The 23,971-nt window shown below is 33.8% G+C and overlaps 1 protein-coding gene and 1 non-coding gene across 10 annotated transcripts in view; one reads left to right on the forward strand and one right to left on the reverse strand.

Annotated features, from left to right (window-relative positions):
- The window catches only part of Bdp1 (BDP1 general transcription factor IIIB subunit), a 98,153-nt gene that overhangs the window by 23,656 nt on the left and 50,526 nt on the right, over positions 1–23,971 (forward strand). For all 9 annotated transcript variants that reach the window (XM_076857119.2, XM_076857122.2, XM_076857121.2 and 6 more), the window contains 7 exons: positions 3,502–3,771; positions 5,989–6,136; positions 11,544–11,699; positions 12,905–13,064; positions 15,898–15,989; positions 16,938–17,139; positions 17,905–18,044. In XM_076857119.2, coding sequence (XP_076713234.2) covers positions 3,502–3,771; positions 5,989–6,136; positions 11,544–11,699; positions 12,905–13,064; positions 15,898–15,989; positions 16,938–17,139; positions 17,905–18,044 — 1,168 coding nt within the window. The remainder of the gene's footprint in view (positions 1–3,501; positions 3,772–5,988; positions 6,137–11,543; positions 11,700–12,904; positions 13,065–15,897; positions 15,990–16,937; positions 17,140–17,904; positions 18,045–23,971) is intronic.
- Positions 4,485–4,592, reverse strand: LOC143400550 (U6 spliceosomal RNA). The gene has a single exon (XR_013091470.1). It is a non-coding gene; the product is annotated as a U6 spliceosomal RNA (small nuclear RNA).

The following is a 23,971-nucleotide window of genomic DNA, read 5'->3' on the forward strand; positions in this document are numbered from 1 at the left end:
GCAAGCCACTCTTATCAGTTAGAGTAATAGAAACCTTCCCCAAACCATTGTCCCGGACATGGCCCAATAGCCAACTCCTAAGCAGACCTTTCAGAAGATGACAGTGAAACCTGTTGTATTAACTCTTCTCTGTACAAAGCCAATTTAGAATTTCTTTTTCTAGAATGCTACCTCTATCTTTGATAACTGAAGTTACTTTATTCTTCTGGTAGCACTAAGATTAAAGGTAAGGTCTTGTGCATGCTAGGCAAGTGCTCTACCACTGAGGCGTACCCTCAAGACTTTTTTTTTTTTTTTTTTTTTAGAATTTTATTTTTTAGTTCTCGGCGGACACAACATCTTTGTTTGTATGTGGTGCTGAGGATCGAACCCGGGCCGCACGCATGCCAGGCGAGCGCGCTACCGCTTGAGCCACATCCCCAGCCCCAAGACTTTGTTTTTGTTTTTAAGTTCATTTTGAGACAGGATCTTGCTTAGTTTCCCAGGCTGACCTTTGAATTTGTGATCTCCTCCTGCCTCAGTCTCCTGAGTAGCAGGGGTTACAGGTGTATGCCACTGTGCCCAGCTCATATTTCATTTATTAGCCAAAGAAATGTTTTTAAACTTACTATATTTAGCTTTAGGAGATTAAGATGTATTAATTCTTCTTTGATTTTCATGTAAATAGCACGCATAACACTATATCTTATTTAATGTAAGAATTTTAAAGATACATTATTATTACTCAAAATTTAGAAAATTTTGGTTATTTTGACTGAATAAATCAAGTGAATCAATCAAGTGTTTTTTCTCAATTTTGAAATCTTCTTTTCATTTTTTTTTCTTTTTTACAGTCTGAGGTTTTTTTGTTTTTTTTGTTTTTTTTTTTTTGGTACCAGAGAATTAACCCAGAGGCGCTTTACCACTGAGCCATATCTCCCACTCTTTTTTTTTTTTTAATATTTATTTTTTAGTTTGAGGTGGACACAATATCTTTATTTCATGTGGTGTTGAGAATTGAACCCAGTGCCTCACACATACTAGGTGAGCATGCTGCCACTTGAGCCATATCCCCAGCCCCTCTCCCACTCTTTTTCTTTTCTTTTCTTTTCTTTTTTTTGAGACAGTGTCTTCTTGCTAAATTGCTTAGGGCCTTGCTAAGTTGTTGAAGCTGGCTTTGAATTTGCAATTATTCTGCCTCAGCCTTCCGAGTCTGTGGGATTATAGGCATATACCACCATGCCTGGTTTATTTTCACTTTTTAAAAAATGTAAGTGAATGAAATTGAATTTTATTATATTTTGGGATTGGATATTTTTAAAGAAAATATCTGATCAACCATGGTTTTGAAGTTAAATTTGCTCTTGTTTTTGGTGTCTGTTTTGTGCTGCTGTAACAGAATACCTGAGTCTGAGTAATTCATAGAGAACTGAAATTTATTTCTCATAGCTCAAGATGCTGAGAAGCTCAAGATCAAGGCACCTGTCATCTGGCAAGGGCCTTCTTGCTCCTTCATCACATGGTAGAAGGTCAAAGAGAGAAAGCAAGAGGGGAATGAACTTGGCTCCTCTCAATACTGGTTATTAATTTTTCTGTGAGGACAGCACTCTTGGTCTAATCACCTCATAAAGATGTCAATTGATGAATTGTTACAGTGACAATTAAATTTCAACTTGAGTTTTTTGAGGATATTCAAACCAAAATACTATTTTCATGGTGATCTCTATTATTTTTCCATTTTAATCTTTTGAAATAATTAAAAAATAATTCATGTTTTCACATATTTTATGCTGTTGACTATTAATATGTCTACTGCATAAAATTGCTAGTAGGTAGGGCACTAGCAGTTATTTTCAAATATTTGTTAAAAATATTTTTCTTTGAATTGGGGGTAGTGGCACACTTCTGTATCCCAGTGGCTTGGGAGACTGAGGCAGGAGGATTGCAAGTTCAAAGCCAGTTTTAGCAACTTAGTAAGGCCCTAAGCAACTTTAAAAGACCCTATCTCAAAAAAAAAAAAAAAAAAAAGGTGTGCATGTGGGGGACCTTGTGTTATTTACAGACAGACAGACACACACACACACATATGCACATATATTTGTTGTTGTTTGTTGAAAAACAGAGAAAAAGGAAAAAATATGTGGAGGATTGGTCTCACAAAAATCAAAGTAATATCAGCTATAGAGTCTAGGAAAGCGATCTGGAAGAGGGAGGGGAGGAGGGAAAGAGAAAATACTGGGTAATGATATTGGCCAAATTATATTTTTATATTGTGTGTGTGTGAATATGTAACAACAAATTCAACCATTCTATACAATCAATGCACTAATAAAAAATATGAAAAAAGCACAAATGAGTGAAGATTAAATTCTTTTTTAATTTAGAACAACTGCCTACTACCATGGGCAAGATTCTAGTTCAATCCCTAGCATTACAAAAGCAAAAAATACTCCCCCCTTCAAAAGAAAAATCCATATAGATTTTTCCAGGCATGGTGGCACACTTGGACCTGTAGTCCAAGCAATATGGAAGGCTAAAGCAGGAGGCTCCCAAGTTTGAGAATTATCTCAGCAATTTAGCAAGACTCCGTCCCAAAATTAAAAATAAAAAAGGCTAGGAATGTAGTTCAACAACCACTGAGCCACATCCCCTGCTCCATTTTGTATTTTATTTAGAGACAGGGTCTCACTGAGTTGCTTAGTTCCCTGCCACTGCTGAGGCTGGCTTTGAACTTGTGATCTTCCTGTCTCAGCTTCCCAAGCCACTGGGATTACAGGTGTGCACCAGCCCACCTCGCTGAAGATTAAATTTTTAACACTCTCTCCCACCTGTTATAAACATTTTTCTGTTCATATATATGTGCTTATCTAAAGATGTATGTTTTATTAATAAAAATGGAATTAGAAATATACACATATTTCTGTCATTTGATTTTTTTTTAAATACAACAGTATGTTTTGAAATCTTCCACTTTACTGTATATGAACCCATCTTGTTATTACTTTTGTGGATTATTTCGTATTTATGTGGTGCTAGGGTTTGAACCCGCCTTGTGCATGCTGAGTATGTGCTTTATCATTGAGCTACACTCTACATGGATTTTTTTGGTAGTGGGGATTGAATTCAGTGGTACTGTACCACTGAACTGCATTCCTAGCCTTTTTTATTTTTAATTTTGGGAACCGGGTCTTACTAAATTACTGAGATTATTCTCAAATTTGGGATCTTCCTGCTTCAGCTTTCCCTATTGCTTGGACTACAGGTATCTGCCGCCACGTCTGGCCATATTCTACCTGTGTTCTTCTACTGAACTTTGCCCCCAGCCCATCTCTGCATGGATTTTTAAATCATGAATGTATTATAACTTATTTGGTTATTCCCTTTTGAATATTTTAGTTTTGTTCAATGTTTTGTTCACATAAATAGTATTATAGAGGATATCCTTGAGTATTTATTTTCTCTACCTTTAATAATTTTTTTGTAGGTTGTTTATATATTTATCACTATTTCACTTATTTTCAGTGAGAAAAGTTACTAGTGAAGGAGTAAATGATGATCCCGATGAGTCTGGGAGTACTAAAATTTCAGATACTCAGGAGGATGCTCAGACAGTTGAAGAAGAGTCTCTGACTTTATCAGGACAAGATTTAGAACAAGTTGAATTAGAACAAGACCGAAATGAAAAGAAAAAGAGAAGGAAGAATCAAGATGATGCTAATGAACAGGAAGTAAAAACTCTTTTAGGAAATGCCAGTGTTCAGTCAGTCCCTTTTAAAGAAGAAAAACACAAGAGTAAGTTTCTAATGCATCTTAATAGCCTTATATTACTTTAAGATATACAATAATGTGGTATATAACAAGTACTTTTCTTTTGGATAGATTGAACAATGCTATGTATATATGTATGTATGTATGTATGTATGTATGTATGTATGTATTTGGTACTGGGAATTGAAGCCAGAGGTCCTTTATCACGGACCCATGTCCTTAGTCTCTCTTATTGAGACAGGGTCTCACTAAGTGTCTTAGGGCCTCACTAAGTTGCTGAGATTAGCCTTGAATTCATAATTCTTCTTCTTCAGCCTCCCTAGTTACTGGGATTGTAGGTATATGCTGCTGTACCTGGTTTGTTAACTGATCTGTACTGATAGTACTGTGTTAGGTGTTTTTAAAAAAATTTTTTTAGATGTTGATGGACCATTATTTTATTCATTTATTTATATACAGTGGTGAGAATCAAACCCAGCGCCTGGCAAGTGCTAGATGAGCGCTCTTTTGTTTTAACTTGTAGATGAACATAATATCTTCATTTTTATTTATTTATTTTTACGTGGTGCTGAGGATGGAACCCAGGGCCTCACACACGCAAGGCAAGCACTCTTACCACTGAGCTACAACTCCAGCCCCCAGTCTTTTGTAATATATATATATTTTTTGAGTGCTCTATTACTAAGCCACAACCCCAGCCCCTGTGTTAAGCATTTTTATCTTTTAAAATTTATTTTTCAAATACAGAATGCTTTACAAATTTGCATGTCATTCATGTATAGGGACGATGATAATATTCTTTGTATTGTTCCTGTTTTTAGTATATGTACTATCAAAGAAAGCACCCTTTTATTTTTAATTAAATGAAAAAAAATTATTGATTAAAAAAGAGAGAGAAAAGCAGTCAGGCATGATGGCACATACCTGTAATCCAGAGACTCAGGAGATTGTGCTGAGGCTCTGGGTTTAATCCCCAACATGAAAAAATAAAAGCACATAATCAAGTAAAGACAGGAAGAAAAAGTTGTAGCAGACCAGAACACGTTTTATAGAATTTAAATATCATGCAGTTCATCTTCATTAATATGATTTTAATAAATTAATTCTGGTAGTTAAAGTAGTATGATTTTATAAGCCTAACAACATTATGCTTTTTTGTTGCTGTTACAAGAGACATTGCTTATAAAGCAGGAAAGATTACTGATTAAGAAATCAGATTTTGGAAGTTAAACAGGCTTTGTTTTTTAATGCTAATTCTTGTATTTTATTCTAGCTCATTGGACTGTCAGTTAATGTATCTGAACTCAGATAGTTCTTCTCTATCATGGGTTAACAATGATACCTTTTAATAGGATTTTTGAGTATTAAGTGAGATAATACATCTGATAGACTTGTGTTCTTGCTTTTTAGTAAGTAAATGGTAGCTATTACCTTATTATTAATTATTACACTTCTGAAGGAACAAAAGAACAACCAAGTCCACTTTTAGCTTCCCAACAAGACATAATAAAGCAAGTCATTAACCACTTAAAATTTAAGAAAGATGCTGGGTTTAGTGATGTATGCCTGTAATCCCAGTAACTCAGGAGGCTGAGGTAGGAAGATCCCAGGTTTAAGGCCAGCAGCAGCAATTTGACAAGGCCATAAGATACTTGAAACGCAGTCCTTTTTATCTGATTTTGTGTCTCAAAAATAAAATATATATATATATAAAATTGGCTGGAAATATGGCTCAGTGGTTACGAGGTCCTGGGTTTAGTCCCTGGTACCAAAAAAAAAAAAAAAAAAAAAAATTCCCAGAAAGATAAGGGAAAATGCTACAAACTTCCCAGGAACTTGGGCTGATATTCAAAACACAAACCATTGTAAGTTGATTAAATTTTCATTACGTTCTAAGATCGTGTCTTACTGATAAGAAGTTGAATGTTGATTGAATTGTTTTATGGGTAAAAAAGAGTCTTACATGTAAATATTTTTGTAGTTTTAAAGAAGAAGGTGTTTGGGCTAGGGTTATGGCTCAGTGGCAGAATGCTTACCTATCATGCGTGAAGCACTGAGTTCGATCCTCAGCACCACATAAAAATAAAATAAAGGTATTATTATGTCTACCTATAACTAAAATATATATGTATGTGTATTAATATTAATATATCTGTATATTAATATTTATAGATATATGAAAGAAGGTGTTTGTGTTTTTGCTGTAATTTTTTTAGAATAACATGCACTTTATATTCATAGATAAAAGTCCATCTTCAAGGCCTGAAGTAAATGAAGGTGAAAGCAATAAGGAACAGAAGCTTCCCTGTGCACAGAACAGAGATGACATTGTGAGTTTAGCGTCTGGTGAAAAAGTTGAGAAGAGAGCTGACCCTGTCCTTTCAGAAAGGTATTTTCTATATCTTCATTGGCTTTATCTCATCTTTTGATGAGAGAGTAGTGTTGAATTCTCGAACTGTAATTGGAGATTTGTATTTCTCTTTTTCGTTTATTTATTTATTTATTTTTAAATGGTATTGGGAATTGAATCTGGCGGCACTCTACCAGTGAACTATGTGAACTATATCCCCAACCCTTTTTATCTGATTGATTGATTGATTTTTAGAGAGAGAATTTTTTCTTTTAGTTTTCGGTGGACACAACATTTTTATTTTATTTTTATGTGGTGCTGAGGATCGAACCCAGCACCCCACGCATGCCAGGCTAGCACACTACCACTTGAGCCATATCCCCAGCCCCACTTTTTATCTGCAGGGTCTGGCTGGTCTGAGAAAGATTCTGAGCCTGTTCTCAAACTTAAAGTCCTCCCTCAGCTTCCCAAGTTTCTGGGATTACAGATGTGTGCCAGTGTACCCAGCATAGTTCTGTTTGTTTTTATGTCATTTATTTGAAGCTTTGTTGTTAGTTGCATAAATACTGTATCATCTTGCTGAAATCTCTTATTATATACTGTCTTCTGCTGCCCCGCCCACCTTTCCTCTCTCTTTTTCAGTACTAGGGGATTGAACCAAGGGATATTCTACCACTGAACTACACCTCTAGCCTCCCCGACTTTTTTTTTCCCCCAGGAGATAGCCAGAAGTTGCTGTTTTATTTTCCTAGGTTAAAGACATTTACTTAGAATGAAATGGGTTTCTAAATAATCACTTTCATTCTAAATGAGTCTACCTAGGAAGAAAAAGCTATTAAGTCATCATTGTATCTTCCCCACCCCTTTTTTTTCTTTTTCTTTCTTTCTTTCTTTTTTTTTAAAGAGAGAGAGAGAGAGAATTTTTTTAATATTTGTATTTTAGTTCTTGGTGGACACAACATCTTTATTTTATTTTTATGTGGTGCTGAGGATTGAACCCAGCACCCTGCGCATGCCAGGCAAGCGAGCTACCACTTGAGCCACATCCCCAGCGCATCTTTTTTTTTTTTAATGAAATCATTTATTTATTCTAATTTGTTATACACAATGGCAGAATGCAATTCATTTCATATTACACATATAGAGCACAATTTTTCAAGTCACTGATTGTACACAAAATGTTTTCACACCATTTGTGTCTACCTACATGTACTTAGGGTAATGATGTCTAAGTCAATATACCATCATTCCTACCTTCTTTCCTCCTCCCTTCTCCTTCCTCTCCTTTGTCCTTTCCTTTTTTCTTACTTATTTTTTTTTCAATTGTAGATGGATACAATACCTTTGCTTATTTATCTTACATGGTGTTGAGGATCTAACCCAGGGTGTCACACATGCTAGGCGAGCGCTGTACCACTGAGCCATAACCCCAGCCCACCTCAGCTCTTTTTATTTAATTTTTTAAACATTTTGAGACATGCTCATATGAAGTTGCCAAAGTTAACTTTGAACTTGTGATCCTTCTTCCTCAGCCTCATGAGTAGTGGAATTATAGGCATGCAGCACTGTGCCTGTTATCGACTGATTCAGATCTTTTTTCTGACAATACTTTTGCCTTCTTTTGGTTAGTGTCTACATGGGTTTATACGTGTGTGTGTGTGTGTGTGTGTGTGTGTGTGTGTGTGTGTGTACATGCTGGGGATCAAACCCAGGGCCCTATGCTTTCTTATTGTTTTCTATAAAGATTTTCTTTTTGGGACTGGGGATACAGATCATTGGCATTGGTAGAAGATTTTCTCTTTAGTTTCATCACACTGAATGTGATGTTTCCTATCTTGTGTGTTCTAAAATGTAGTTTATTTTTGAGGGGGTAGGTGTCAAACCTTTGTACAGTCTAGGCAAGTGCTGTTATCACTAAGTTACATCCCTTGCCCCTCTTAAGAAATTTTTAAGTGTATAATGCAGTACTGTTAATTATAAGAACAGTATAGTATACCAGACTTATGACATTTTTTTCATCTTGCATTCTTGAAACTCGATTCATTGGATGGCAACTCCCCGTTTTCTCCTCATCCCAGCCTTGGGCAACCACCAATCTATTTTGTTTCCATGAGTTTGATTGCTTTAGAGACCTAATAAAAGTGAAATTATGGTGTGATTTCAACTTCTATGATTGCTTTATTTCAGTTAGTTTACAAGCTTACTTTACTTAGTTTTCAAGGTTTATCTGTGTTGTGCAAATGGCAGAATTTACTTTTTATGCCTGAATAATATTCAGTTGCATGTATATACCAACATTTTCTTTATCCACTTATTAGTTAATAGATATTTTGGGTTGTTTCCATCTCTTAACTAGTGAGTTATGCAGTGAAAATAAAAGTGCAAAAAGTTGTTTTTTTTTTTTTTTTTGAGATCCTGATTTAATTAAAAGAACTCCAGAACTGGGATTGATGGATCATATGGTAATTCTCCTTTTTTTTTTTTTTAAATTGGTCTCAGGATTGTTCTCAGGGATGCTTAAACACTGAGCCACATCCCTAGCCCTTTTTGGTTTTGTATTTTGAGACAATGTCTTGCTAAGTTACTTAGGGGTTTGCTAAGTTTCTGGGCCTGGCCTCAAACTTGTGAACCTCTTGTCTCAACCTCCTGAGTCACTGGGATTATAGGCATGTGCCATTGAGCCTGACTAATTTTAGTGTTTTGAAGAACTCTCCATACTGTTTCCAGTACCTGGTATTCCAATTTATATTCCCACCAACACTTTTATTATTAAGGGTTCATTTTTATATATTCTGTGACTATTTTTTTTTAAATCTTTTATTGAGTTTTTTGGTAACTAGTGTCCTAACAGGTAGCCAGTGATACCTTGTTTTGATTTTTATTTTCCTGATGATTAGTGATATTATACCCCTTTTCATATACCTTTTAACTATTGGTGTTCTTCTTTGGATAAATGTCTGTTAAATTCTTGTCCGTTTTAAAATCTGATTATTTTTAGCTTTGTTCTTTTTCAAGATTTCTTTTTTAAAAAACTTCTGCTTGGATTCTCTAATCTTTTTGGAATTGTGATTTGAGTTCTTTTCATTATTGAGTTCTTTTCATAGTCTTAGTTATTATCTTTTTCTCTACTGTGGTTTAAAAATATATATATACACACATATATGTGTATGCCAATTTATTTATATATATTATATGTATATATGCGTGCGTATATGTATATATGTGTGTATGTGTATGTGTGTGTGTGTGTGTGTATATATATTAGATATATTAACCATTTTTTGTTGTTGTGCCAGGATTGAACCCAGGGCATTTAATCATTGAGCCACATCCCCAGTCCTTTTTTATATTTTATTTAGAGACAGGGTCTCACTGAGTTGCTTAGGGCCATGCTAAGTTGCTGAGACTGGCTTTGAATTCGTGATCCTCCTGCCTCAGCCTCCCAAGCCCCTGGGATTATCATTAAGAGTTTTCTCTCTCTCTCTCTCTCTCTATATATATATATATTTTTTCCAGCTATTATACTTACACCTCCCAGTCAATAGCTTGCCTTTTACTTTACTTATAGAGTCTTTGTTAACAGAAGTTATTTTTTTCCAAGTGTTAAGAAACCCTTAACATCACAAAGGTATTTTCCCACACTACTTCGCCAGGCTGTGTGAACCCATTTTTAAACATATAGTTCAGTAGCATTAATTACACTTACATTTTTGTGTACCAATCACCATTTCTAAAACCTTTTTGTATTTTCAAACCAAAATTCTAAGTTGTGCAGTAATTCCCATCTACCCTAAACCCTAGTAATCTCTAATCTGCTTTTCCTCTTTAAGAATCTACCTGTTCTAGAAACTTCTACACTACATTTCAGTGTAATTATACACTATTTCTCAGTGGTTTGTTGTTGGTTGACAGTTTATACCTCATTTTTTTTTTTTTTTTAGGTATTGGGGATTGAACCCTAGGCTTCACATATGCTAAAGAAAGTACTTTACCAGTGAGCTATACGCCTAGCTCTCAGTTTATAAAGTGTGACTTCAAAGATAAAACTAATTTCAGAAATTATGCACAAAACCATACTTAAGACTTATTCTGTTATAGGAACAAAACAACAATCTTGTAATAGCTGTTAAAATCCCAACAAGTTTTGGAAAACAGTAAATTGATTGAAAAATTGTCTGCAAAAGCTATGAGTTATGAATGGTAAAGAAAGTTTTGAAAAACAGCTGTGGAGAGGGAATATATTAAGGCTTATTCTAAAGCTAGAGTAAAGCACTGTGATACTGATAACAGGCATAGACAGATTTACTCAGTGGAACTGAATATCTAATGTAGGAAAAGATATTTGGGAATCTTTTATGGCAGAGGTCGCTTTAGAAATGAGTGGGCAAAGATTAAACTAACTATTCATTAGGTGGTGCTGAGATATGAAAAAGATGATATTATATCCCTATTTTGCCCTGTCAGATTTTAATTTCCTGATGAATTAAGGACTACACATATAAGAAAATATCTTTAAAGGTTTTAGAAGAAATGTGGGAAATACCTTTGCGATGTTAAGAGTTACTTAACACTTGGAAAAAATAACTTCTATTAATAAAGACTCCATAAGTAAAGTAAAAGGCAAGCTATTGATTGGGAGGTTTAGGTATAATAGCTGGCCAATAAAAATATATAGGGAACTCTTATTTATTTTTTTTAAAGATTGATGTGATTTTTTTTATACCTTTATTTTATTTTAAATAAAAATATTTATTTTTATGTGGTGCTGAGGATCAAACGCAGCACCTTGCACATGCTAGGCAAGTGCTCTACCACTGAGCCACAGCCTCAGCCCCTATAGAGAACTCTTAATACATCAGGAAAAGAAAAACACCTAGTAGAAAAAATAAGCAAAAAAATAAATAAAATAAAAAGACTAAATATGTGTTGAAACAATGCTAGGTAATGTGTGACTATCAGTTATATTATTGTTAGTTGATATATTTCATAATAAAAAATAATCTTTGCTTTCCATAGTAGTGTTAACTGCAATTTGTGCTTATGGAAACTGTGTCCTCATTTATGTGACTTTTGATTAACAGCCCCATGCAAAGCAAGGACTGCCTACATAAAATTTTAATGAAAACTAATTCCTAAATATCATTATAATTTTACACACACATTTGATTTGTGAATCCCTTTGAATTATAGTTTTTGATTTTGGCATTTCTTGAGTTCTCCCAAGCCTATTGGTGGTATGTGGTGGTTACTTTCTCTGAAGGTACAGGTCTTTATAACATTATGCAAGAAGTATCATAGAAAAGCCAGCATAGCTTGTGCTTATTCCATAATGAGGGATAATTTCCCAAAGTATTGGTGTTATCTATTTAAAAATTTTTAAATAGTATTAAATAATGTATTACTAGAATTTTTTTTTTTTTTTGCTAATGTGTCTTCATTTCCTTAGTAATCAACAAGATACCATGCCAGTAGCAACTGAGTTTTCAGAATTAAGCACTTCAGATTTGCCTACATCAGAAGTTGGAATTAGAACATCATGTGAGGTGAATAATGCTGAGAGTAGTACAGGAGAAAGAAATGTTGACCTGAAGAATAAATCACTGTAAGTATTTTATATGATAGGATTTTTTTCTTCATATTTTAATAAGGTTCTCAATTTTTAAAATTTTTTTTCTGTCTTAGTAATTGAATCCAGGGCTTACAAGTGCTAGGCAAACCTCTACTATTGAGCCAACCCCCAACCCTTAATAGCATTCTTAAATTATAGCATCATTTTATTTACGAATTACAAGGGATCATTAACATATAGACCATTTATTTTATAATTTAACTGTGGTCTTGTTAGTGCTATATCAGGGTTTTTTAACTTTATTCCATTATACAAATTTTCTTTTTCATATTTGATGTGTGAGCTTTCAGCAAGGTGGTAATTTAGCAGTGAGCTTCTAAAATAGTTCAGAAGATTAAATATTTGCTATGAGATTTTACTTGTAGTGGTTTGAGTTATTTTAATTTTTTTCAAAGATAGTAGCTTTTTTTTTAAAAAAAATCAGAAGTTGAACCCAGGACAATCTACTTCTGAGCTAAGTCTCCACCCTTTTTATTTTGAGACAGGCTCTGGCTAAGTTTCCCAGACTACCTTTAAACTTGGAAACTTCCTGCCTCACATCCCCAGTTGCTGGTGTTACAGGCATGGACCACAATGCAATAGATACATTCATATGGTTCAGACATTAACTGCTATGAAATGACTGGGCCGTGGTGGTGGCACATGCCTATAATCTTACTAGCTCCGGAGGCTGAGGTTGGAGGATTGCAAGTTCAAAGTCAGCCTTAGCAACTCATCCATATTACTTCTATGGTTTAATTTAAATCTTTGATCTACTTCGCATATATTGTCAGCACAGTATAAGAGATGATGCTTGTTTTATTTTTTTCTCAATGTTATTCAGTGTTTTCATCACCATTTATTTAATTTTATCTAGTATATTTTTTAAAACACTGTATTTTGTATTTCATTTTTTCCTCACTGTTTTGAGATGCTACCTTTATTATGTGTTAAAATATACATTTTAGAATCAGTGTTTGGAATTTGTTTCATTTATCTGTTTATTCATATGTTAATACCACTACTTGCATTAATTATTGATGCTCAGCAGTATATTTGTCACATCTAATAGAACAAGTTAGTCTCTCAATTTTCTTTGCCATTTCTATAGTAAGTAAACTTTCAAAGAAATTCTTTCTGGTTCAGAATTTTACTTGAACATAACTGCATGTTGCTTACAGTTTAAGTAATTTTTTTAGGGAGATGGATTCGGCAGAAAACATAAAACCAATTTTGAGAGGTCGACTCCAGAAACCTAAACCGAATCTATCAAGAGCAGTTGGGAAGAAATCAACTCGTTCACAAAACAAAACAGATGCAGAGAGCAAGAGTTCATGTTCAGAAACTTCAGTTGAGAAGGTATGACATAGGAGACATACTGGAATTAAAATTATAAAATAAAATTTTTTCCTAAGAAATTGGTAATAAAAATATTCACCTTGTGGGCTGGGATGTAGCTCAGTGGCAAAGCTTCTGCCTTGCATTCTCAAAGCCCTGGGTTCAACCCCCAGTTCCAAAAAAGACAAAAAAAAAAAAAAAAAAAGAACCCTACCAAAAAAAAAAATTCACCTTGTAATTACAGATGACTGTTACTGATATTAAAACCAATAAAATAACTTACACATCAACGTTAGTTAGGTTTGTTCCTATCTTATTAGTCTCCTGTTTACATATTTTTTTAATTATATATTTTTTAGTTGTTGATGGAGCTTGCTTTATTTATTTAATTATAGGTAAGCACACTACCACTGAGCTACAACAGCAGCCCTTTGATATATTTTCTTTTTAAAAAAATTTCTTTTTAGTTTGTTGATAGAACTTTATTTATTGACATGTGGTGCTGAGACTTGAACTCAGTGCCTCACACATGCTAGGCAAGTGCTCCACCACTGAGCTACAACCCCAACCCCTCTTTTATATATTTTCTTTAGAGCTAGGGGACGTATCATTTGAAACATCCTCAGTAATGATAAATCTTTTGTTTACTTACATAAAAACTTTTAAAAAATATTTCTTAAACCATCTATAGTACTTTTATCTGAACATAGGCAGTCACATTCCTATTTGTACTTTATGAACTTTCTCTGTGTATGAAAACATTTCTCTAGTGCCTAACCATGATGTGTACAATAGTTAAAACATTTTTTCTCTGGAGCTATTCATATATATATTCTTGGGTCTGAACTTTTAAATAATGTATTGGGCTGAACATGGTAGCATACTCCTATAATCCCAGTGAAGGCTGAGGCTGGAGAATTGTGAGTTCAAAGCCAGCCTCAGCAACTGAGCAAGGCTCTAAGCAACTCAGTCTCTAAATAAAATATAAAAGTCTCTAAATAAAATATAAATATAGTCTCTATATAGTCTCTAAATAAAATATAAAAAGAGCTGGAATGTGCCTCAGTGGTTAGGTGCTCCTAGGTTCAATCCCTGGTACCACAAAAATGAATGAATGAATGAATGAATGAACGAACGAACGAACGACCAAAAATTCATTGGATTAACATTATTGATTTACCTGATCATTTCTCTAATGGATTATATGATTGTTTTGTTTTTCTTTAATTTTTAAAAATAAAAGTAATAAATCTTGTAAGTAGGGTTTTCTCTTCTTCCTTCTTCTTCTTCATTTTTTTTTTTTTTTTTGGTACCAGGTATTGAACCCAGGGGCACTTAAGCACTGAGCCACATCCCCAGCCCTATTTTGTATTTTATTTAGAGACAGGGTCTCACTGAGTTGCTTAGCGCCTTGCCATTGCTGAGGCTGCCTTTGACCTTGTGATCCTCCTGCCTCAAGCTCCTGAGCCGCTGGGATTGCAGGCATGGTGCTACTGCACCCAGCTTAAGTAGAGTTTTCTTAAAGAAACGATACTTTTATAGGTCATGGGGATTATATTATTGGTTCAAATTAAAATATTTTTATGGTTCTTATGCATTGTCAAAGAATCTATTTACATTGCTGTTATCAGTGAGTGAATGTTCCTGTTTCCTTCTTTCTCTGAGAATTATATTAGAAAAATTTAATTTTGGCTAAATCGCTTTTTAAAACATTGGCCAGCCTTCTTTCTTCAGTACTGGGAATTAAATCCAGGGCCTTGAACCACCAAGCTACATTCCCAGCCCCTTTTATTTTGAGACAGGTGTTTTGTAAGTTGTGCAGGCTGGCTTCAAACTTGTAATCCTTCTACCTGGCTTCCCAAGTAGCTGAGGTGATAGGTGTGTACCACCATGCCTGGCCATTGATCAGTTTTGATTAGTTATTTTCTTTCTTAAGTGAAGTATCTTTCTTAGCTTTTTTTGTGGGGGGAGGGGAGATGTGTGTTTTTTGTACAGCTATCTTATCCTAATCTTAATAATAGGATTTTATTCTAGAAAATTTGGAAAATACAGGTTGATTTAAAAATCAAAACAAAAATAAGTTGTAATTTCATTATCCAGATGCAACCAGTCTTTTCACATTTATCATCCTAAGTTTTCTTTTATAAAATTGAGTAGTGATATAAATTTAATTTTATATCTTTTGGTATTTAACATTTCACAAATTTTTTTTTTTCATATCATTAAACTTCTGAAAAACATGTTTTTGCTGGGCTTGGTGGCACACACCTGTAATCCCAGCTTCTTGGGAGGCTGAGGCAGGAGGATTGGAGGTTCAAGGACAGCCTCCCTAAGCAGCTGAGCGAGACCCTATCTCAAAATAAAAAATAAAAAAAGGGCCAGGAAGTGGTTCAGTGGTAATATGCCCTGGGTTCAATCCTCGGTACAAGGCAAAAATGAAAACATGGTTTTTAGTGATACTCTTACAGTGGTGTGTAACCAAACTTATTTAATCATATTCTCATTTTTGGAAAATTTGTCTGTCTGCAGTGTTTGCTATTTTATTTAATGTTCCATTGAACAATCTAGTGTGTAGATATTTTTCCATTTACTTTCTTAAAATACATTCTTCACAAGATATTACTGAGTCAAAGAATATGAACATTTTTGAGACTCTTCAAATTGAAAAGGGCTGACTATTAATGAATGAGATTATTTGTTTTATAATATTCTCATTTGCATTTAGGATTATTAAAAAATCTTTCCTGGTATAAATACAAAAAATGCAATTTCATTGTTTTAATTTTCATTTGTTTCTAACAAAGTTTGAACTTTTTAATAATAAGTAGATTAACTGTAAAAATTAAATTCACAGAATCACATGGAAAAAAATGAAGTGAATACAGGTGACTGTTTTGAAATGGAGAATACAGAAAGAGAGAACCTAGAAGCTGAAACTGTATCTAAGTAAGTACTTAGAAAGTAATATTTTTAAAAGCAGTTAACTTTTAGGAATGATTCTAATCACTTGTTTTCTGCTTGATAAACTCTATTACTATTTTCATCTAATTTAAGTCCATTTTCAACTGTAGGTGGTGATGAAACATTTTAATAATGTTTTCTATGCTTGACATCATAAATACAAATGGCTTGGACCCATTGAATTAGCAATTACATTTGTAATTTTCACAATGTGTTGTTAAATACAGGAATGGTTAAGATAATATTTCTGGAAAATTTTATAGTAAGGGATTTCAGAAGGGAATATTTAACTCAGTGTGGAGAACCATAACAACTCCACTCCAATGTGACTTTAACCAGTAGGTTCTGGGCTATTTCAGGTGGTCCAATTTATACTATAATGTGGGACTAATATCCTGGAATTGTATAACATATAGTAGTATTCTGTATGAGGCATACTAGCATCACATCCTTGATTGATGTAGATTTTTCCAGTTTTTTTTTTTTCCTTCTTTTTTTGTGATGCTGGAGATTGAATCCAGGACCTGATGTAAGCTTCAAAAGTGCTCAGCCACTGGGCTACCTCTTTATCCCTTTTTTATTTGATTTTGAGACAGCGTTTTACCAAGTTGCCTATGCTACCCTTGAAGTTGCCATCCTTCTTCTTCACCTTTCCAAGTAGTGAGGATTACAGGTGTACACTACCATACCTGGCTGACCAATTTTGTAATGAAAAATTGTTTTAAAAATCTTTTTTGTAGTCAGGCTTCCAGGATTATATCTATTCAAAAGAGTAGGGAGTAGATGTATGAATAACCTTGAAGATGTTCTTGAGGATACCTGTGAATTATTTTATATTCTGAATGGTTTTCTCATTAATATCACAGAGAAGGAAATACTAAAAAACAAGCAGTTTGTGACTTCAAAATAAACATTGATTTTATTTTTTTGTAGTTCTAGTTTGAGTGACAAATCTTGTCTGCATGAAGATAATCAACCAAAGGCTTTTAGACCTACACGACCAATAAGGAGCCGATTACCAAGGCCAAAGCCAAATATAGGGAAAGCTGCAGAAAGAAAAGAAATTCTTGGATCACAGGAAAAAATTGGGGCTGATAGGGAGAATAATGAAAATGAGTCCTGTGTTGATAGAGAAGTAAGTACTTTGATTTTTTTTCACATTGTGTTAAGTAAGTACATAGTCTTAACATAAATCTTTCATTCCTTTTAAAACAACAAATGGCTAAATAATTTGTGTTATATTGATTATTAAATTTATCGTCATAGATACCAGTTTTGCTAACTGTAAAGCCATTTTAGAATATGATCATTGACATGATTTGTACTTTGCTTTCACATTCCCTCATATTTGGACTTGCTTTTTCCCTATTACTCAACGAATTTCTGAATTACCCTTTCCATTTGAAAAGATAGTTAAATGAGTAACTTTTAGTATTGGCTCAAATAGAATAAGATGTTGAAAGTTTTCCTCTAAACCATAATTCCAGGAACAAAGATCACGAATTTTAGATTATTTACATAGTCTTTATAAGAAGGTTGGTATGATGTAAGATTTGGATTTCCTGTTGTAATTTATCTGGTTGTAGTGCAATTATAATAAATAGAAAGATTCAGAAAGAGGGACACCATGAAATAATTCTCACAGATCAGTCTAAAATAGTTACTTGCTCTGTGATTTGGCAGAAAAGAATGGGAGCTTTGAGATAAGGTAAAAGTTGTGGCTTATGAAATTTTTCTGAGATACCTAAAGAAAATACATTTAAAAAGAACCCTTTGAATTTCATTTTATGGTTTTGAAGTTTTTTTCATTTTTCTCAAATAACACAAAATATTCAGTGCAATTTTTAAAAATTATCTTTGTGAAATCTAAAATGTTAAAAATTTTTTCTTTGTTATTAAGATTCCTCAACAAATAGAAGATCAGTCATGTAAAAATTTTAATAGGGAAATGTCACATGTCTTATCACAACCTGAGAGAAAAGATTCTTCTTTTCAAAAAGTGGAACCAGATGAGCCCAAGACTCTTAGTGAATGTCTAAGGTAAGCATCATTTTATTGATGATGTAATTTTTGAATTTTGTATAGTTTTTTTGGTACTAGAGAATTAACCCAGGAGCATTTTGCCACTGAACTACATCGTACCCAGCTCATTTTTTTTTTTTTTTAGTATATATTTTTAGTCATTGATGGACCTTTATTTTCCATTCATTTATTTATATATGGTGCTGAGAATTGAACCCAGTGCCTCACACATGCAAGGCAAGTGCTCTTCCTCTGAGCTACAACCCTATCTCCCCATTTCTTTTGTATTTTGAGACAGGGTCTCACTAAGTTGCTTAGGGCCTCCCTAAGGACCTGTGGCTGCCCTTTCATTTCAATCCTCTTGTCTCAGCCTTCTTAGTTTCTGGGATTACCAGTGTGCATCACTGTGCCAAGCTTAATTTTGTATGGTTTTAGAACTTAATCAGTTCTTTTAGACCAAATCAGATTGGATTTATTTTCTGTGTGGTAAGTACAAGTCATAAAATGTTCAAAGATATTTCAAAGTACAACTTGATCTCCAAGGAACTTTATGTCATAGCTTTTATTTTGACTTCTTAGTTATTGGTGGCTTGAAAAGAGTTATTTACCATAAATTAGAATTTGTGTTAACTTGAGTAGCTTATCACTTAATATGCATATTAAGTTAAATGCCTGTATCTAAATATGTAAATGCTATTTTTTAAATATTTTTTTTTAGTTATAGATAAACACAATACCTTTATTTATTTTATGTGGTGCTGAGATCAAACCCAGTGCCTCACACGTGCGAGGCAAGCACTCTACTACTAAGCCACGACCCCAGCCTACAAATGCTATTTCTTATTTATTTATTTATTTTTTGGTATTAGATCGATCACATATTGCTTTTATTTAAGATTGCTATAGGGCTGGGGCTATAGCTCATGGCAGAATGCTTGCTTTGCACGTGTGAAGCACTGGGTTCAATCCTTAGCACCACATAAAAATAAACAAAATAAAGTCATTCTATCCATATACAACTACAAAAATTTTTTTAAAAAAGATTGATATAAATTTTATGTAGAACTTATTAATGAAAACCCATCTGTTTTTTTAAAAGTATTTATTTGTGAGTTTTAGGTGGACACAATATCTTTATTTCATTTTTATGTAGTGCTGAGGATCGAACCCAGTGCCTCTTGCATGCTAGACAAGTGTTCTACCTCTGAGCTACAACACCAGCCCCAAACCCATACTATTTTGTAGCCAAAGTTTTTATTTCCCCTCTGGAAGGTACTAAACCAGAGTAATGGACTTATTAGTGTACCTTAAAAATTTTTATTTTGGGAATGGTTAATGCACACAGATGCAGAGAGAACAATAATGGACTCCCATGTATACACTGTCCAAGGAGACAGGGTCTCACCAAGTTGCTTAGGGCCTCACTAAGTTGCTGAGGCTGGCTTTGAATTTGTGATCCTCCTGCCTTCACTTCCCAAGTTAGCTGGGAATCATATGTGTGCACCACCATACCCAGCTGCTGTGCTTTGTTACACCAATTTAAATGTATTTAAACCTTTATTAAAACAGAAAAATTTCTGTATTTCTTGCTTCCTCTACTATTTTTGCTTCACCCCTCAACTCTTTCGCTACCAATGTGCCACAGAATTTTTTGAGTAGGAACCTGTTCAATTATATTACTTGTTATGTATCTCTGATACAGATTTTATTTACAGGAAACTGACAGGTTGGAGCCTGTATTCAACTGAAAAAAATGTAAATGAAAAAAACACTTAAAAATTAATGTGGGGCTGGAGATATAGCTCAATTGGTAGAGTGCTTGCCACATGCAAAAGGCCCTGGGTTCAATTCCCAGCACCACACATAATAATAATGTGGCTTAGTAGAAAATTAGATTTTCTTTGGGTGCCTCTGAGTTTCAGAAAACTAGTAGATATTGTTAACACCAGTACACAATTTGATCACAGCAACTTTCCTCTCCACAGGTAGCTTTATCATGTGACTTTTCTGACTTTCTGAATGTCCAGGATCATTAAAAAAAATTCTAAAATTCTGTGTTTTGTCAAATCATATATCTCTTTGTCTTTACTAGGCAGTTTTCCCTTTCCTCTACTCTGAACACTTTGGCCTGTTCAAGATGATGTGTAAGAGAAATGGATAATGTATTAAAAAATTCTTCATTAAGATAAATTAGTGAATGTTTTTTTCAAACAATCTTCTAGACAATTATGTATCTTTTATATAAATATTGGGGCTTGTGTCATGATTGATGATTTATCTTAAGGAGGCATGCAAATGTTTTGTAGATTCTTAACTCTACATTTTAGAAAAACACAATGTAGACCTGGAAGTAGATGTATAATTTTGTGCCTATCCTTTCTTTAGTCATGATCTCCTTTGTTTGCTTTTCTTCTTAAATTCTGTGATCCTTGGAGAGAATTTATGGATCCATTGTATATTTTAAGTTGAGAAATATTCTGAATTAACTACATATCTGAATTCCAGTCTCAAACACTGCCCTTCAGTTAATTATGCAGCTGATATGAATTCTATGAGAAAAGGTCTGTGTTGCTCATCATTTTATTACCAGTTCATAGGTACTTTCTGGGATGTAATAGGACTTAGAAATATTTATTGATTTATTATTCATGAACTCAATGAGTTATCATATATCATATTTTTTATCCATAAAAATAAACTTATGAAAGTCCTTTTATTATATAAAAACAATTTCAGCTATTTAAGCACAATTATAACATTTCATGTTTGTATCTTACAATTTGAATTGATACGGAAATAAGGAAACTACCAATAAAGTATTTGCTTATTAATGCATTTATATGTTTAAAGGATAAACCAGTGTTCAAAATATGACTTTATAAAAATTCTCTTTTCTCATGATTCTCAAATCATATTCCTAGCAGAGTAACCTCACTAAAAGCTAGGTGTTTTTGGATGAGGATAATCAAAGAATCCAGTAAGGGCCCGCAGTTTTGGCTCAGAGGAAAAATGCTTGCCTAGTGTGCTTGAGGCACTGGGTTCAATCCTCAGCACCACATTAAAATAACATAAAGGTATTGTGTTGGCTTACAACTAAAAAAATATGTATCTATCTATCTATTTATTTATTTATTTTGTGGTGCTGGGGATTGAACCCAGGGTCTTGTGCATGTGAGGCAAGCTGAGCTACCAACTGAGCCATATCCCCAGCCCTTAAAAAATAAATATTTAATAATTAAAAAAAAAAGGAGTGGAGTGAAATCCATCCAGGATTAACCACGTTAAATTTCCTTTGTCAGTTTATATTAATTTTGCATTTATTGTTCACTAAAGTTAGTGATAGATATAAATACCTCAGTTATATAAACAAGTACAATTTGAAAATCAGTCTATTCCCTAAAGACTTTTTTAAGTAAAAAATCACATTATAAAAAAACAGATATTTCAGTGAAGAAAGTTTAGATCCTACAAAAATTTGTGCAAGTAATAGCTTCCTTTTCATTATTTTTGTTATTTTTTTATCCCTTTGATATAGTATCTTTTTCAAATCTCAAAATGTTTATGGTCTGAGATGGCCTATACTGTATTGCCCACTGACTTTGGGCTCATGTTGGTAGGAGGGAGTTTTGCACTTGGGTGGGCCTTGCATTTATTTTCTTTCATTGGTCATCCTTCCTTCTAAAGTTGGCAACCTGACATTGTGGCCCTTTTCTATGTTTACTTACCCCAGGTGAATGGTGCAGTTTCTGTTGTTTTTAGGTATGAAAGGAGCAAGATCCTGAAAATCCTGTCATTTAACTTTAGTCTTTTTTTTTTTATACTGGGGATTTAACTCAGAAGCACTTTAGCACTGAGTGACAGACCTGCGTATCCTCCCCAATGTGTCCCCTCCGCCCTGCTGTTTTTAAATTTTGAGAAATGGTCTCACTAAGTTTCTTAGGGCCTTGCTAAGTTGCTGAAGCTGTGATTACAGGTATACGCCATTATGCTTAGCTTTAGTTCTTTTCAAAAAAATAAAAAATATTTTTTCTTAATTACAAGAAGTGCTTGTCTGTTAGCTCCTCTATTTTAAAAATGTTTTAAAATATTTAATTGACACATAGTAATTACATATATTTATGGAGCATAGTGGGATATTTCAGTACTTATATTCAGTGTATAATTATCAAGGTAATTTGCAAATTTGTTGTCTCAACATTTGTCATTTCTTTGAATTAGGAACAGTCAAAATTCTCTCTATGGGCTAGGGTAGTAGCTCAGTGGTGGAGCACTTGCCTAGCACGTGTGAGACACTGGGTTGGATCCTCAGCACCACATAAAAATAAATAAATAAAATAAAAGTATTGTGTCCATCTACAAAAACAATTTTTAAAAAATCATCCCTACTAGCTATTTTGAATATCTAATTAATTATTGTCAATCATAGTTATCCTTCTGTGACATTATTTCTCCTACATATTTATGCCCTCATACATGTTAACCATCCTCTGTTCATCTCCTCCTTCTGCAGTCATAATTTTTAATATATTTTTTTAAAGTTCGTGAATTTTAAGGATAATTCACACACACATTCTTTTAAATTTTTTATTTTTTAAATACCTTTATTTTATTTATTTATATGTGGTGCTGAGGATCAAACTCAGTGCCTCACTTGTGCTAGGTGAGCACTCTACCGCTGAGCCACAACCCCAGCCCCTAATAAATCTTTTTTTAAAGCTGTTAAATGTGCAATTATATACTTGTTCAGCCTGACATGGCTGAATAAATCTTTTTTGTTTCTTTTGATCTAGCTTTTGCCTAAGATTAATGACGACTCTCAATACTAACTAAGCTCCTTCATTTGTGTATGTATTTCAATTGGTTTTACTAGCTATCATGGAAAATACAAAGCAAAGAATGCTGCTGCTTTCTGGAGAACAAAGTGCTTGTTGTGGATAGTGATTGTAAAAAAAATGTCCAATAGTGCATTGTGGGCTGGGATTGAGGCTCAGAGGTAGAGCGCTCGCCTAGCACATGCGAGGCCCTCATAAAAATAAGTAAAATAAAGGTATTGTGTCCAACCAACTACAACTAAAAATTAAAAATATATATATTTAGTGCATTGTGTCATTTAAAATTTTTAAAAAATGTTTGGGGGCTGGGGTTGTGGCTTAGTGGTAGAGCACTTGTCTAGTACATGTGAGAAACTGGGTCTGATCTTCAGCACCAAATAAATAAAAGTATTGTGACCATATACAACTAAAAAAACTTTGGTGATAAGCAAAATGAGCAATCCCCAAAAAACCAAAGGCCAAATGTTTTCTCTGATTAATGGATGCTGATCCATAATGAGGGTGGGGGAGAGAAGAATGGAGAAATTTTGGATTGGGCAGAGGGGAGTAGGAGTGTGGATATGGGAAAGATGGTGAAATGAGATGAGCATTATTACCCTATGTATGTGTATTATTACATGAATGATTTGACTCTACATTGTGTACAACCAGAGAAATGAGAACTTGTGCTCCATTTGCGTACAATGAGTTGAAATGCATCCTGCTGTCATGTATGACTAATTAGAACAAATAAAAAAATGTTTGGAAGGCAGACCTAGTTCCTCAGAAGACTTTCTTATTCAAATCATATTTTCATCTAACTGTTTGAGATGGTCAAGTCTGTCATCGCAAAGTGTATGTCTGGGTAGAAGAAAATTGGAGCAAAGAGAGGGAAATACAGAAAAACATCATGAAGTAATACCAACATAGATTATCAGAGTCTTTCCCAGCTAGTATTTGCATGGAATAGTGAGAATGACAATTGGAAAGGGACTATTCAGGGACAATTAGTGGCTACTGTGATTGATCTCATTAATATATGACCTTTCTATATGTGTCTTGTATAAGTAGGTGCAGTTATTACTTTAAAATTTACTATAAAAAATAAATAAAATAAAATTTACTATAATTTAA

The sequence above is a fragment of the Callospermophilus lateralis genome, chromosome 5, assembly GCF_048772815.1.
Source record: "Callospermophilus lateralis isolate mCalLat2 chromosome 5, mCalLat2.hap1, whole genome shotgun sequence".
NCBI lineage: Eukaryota > Metazoa > Chordata > Mammalia > Rodentia > Sciuridae > Callospermophilus > Callospermophilus lateralis.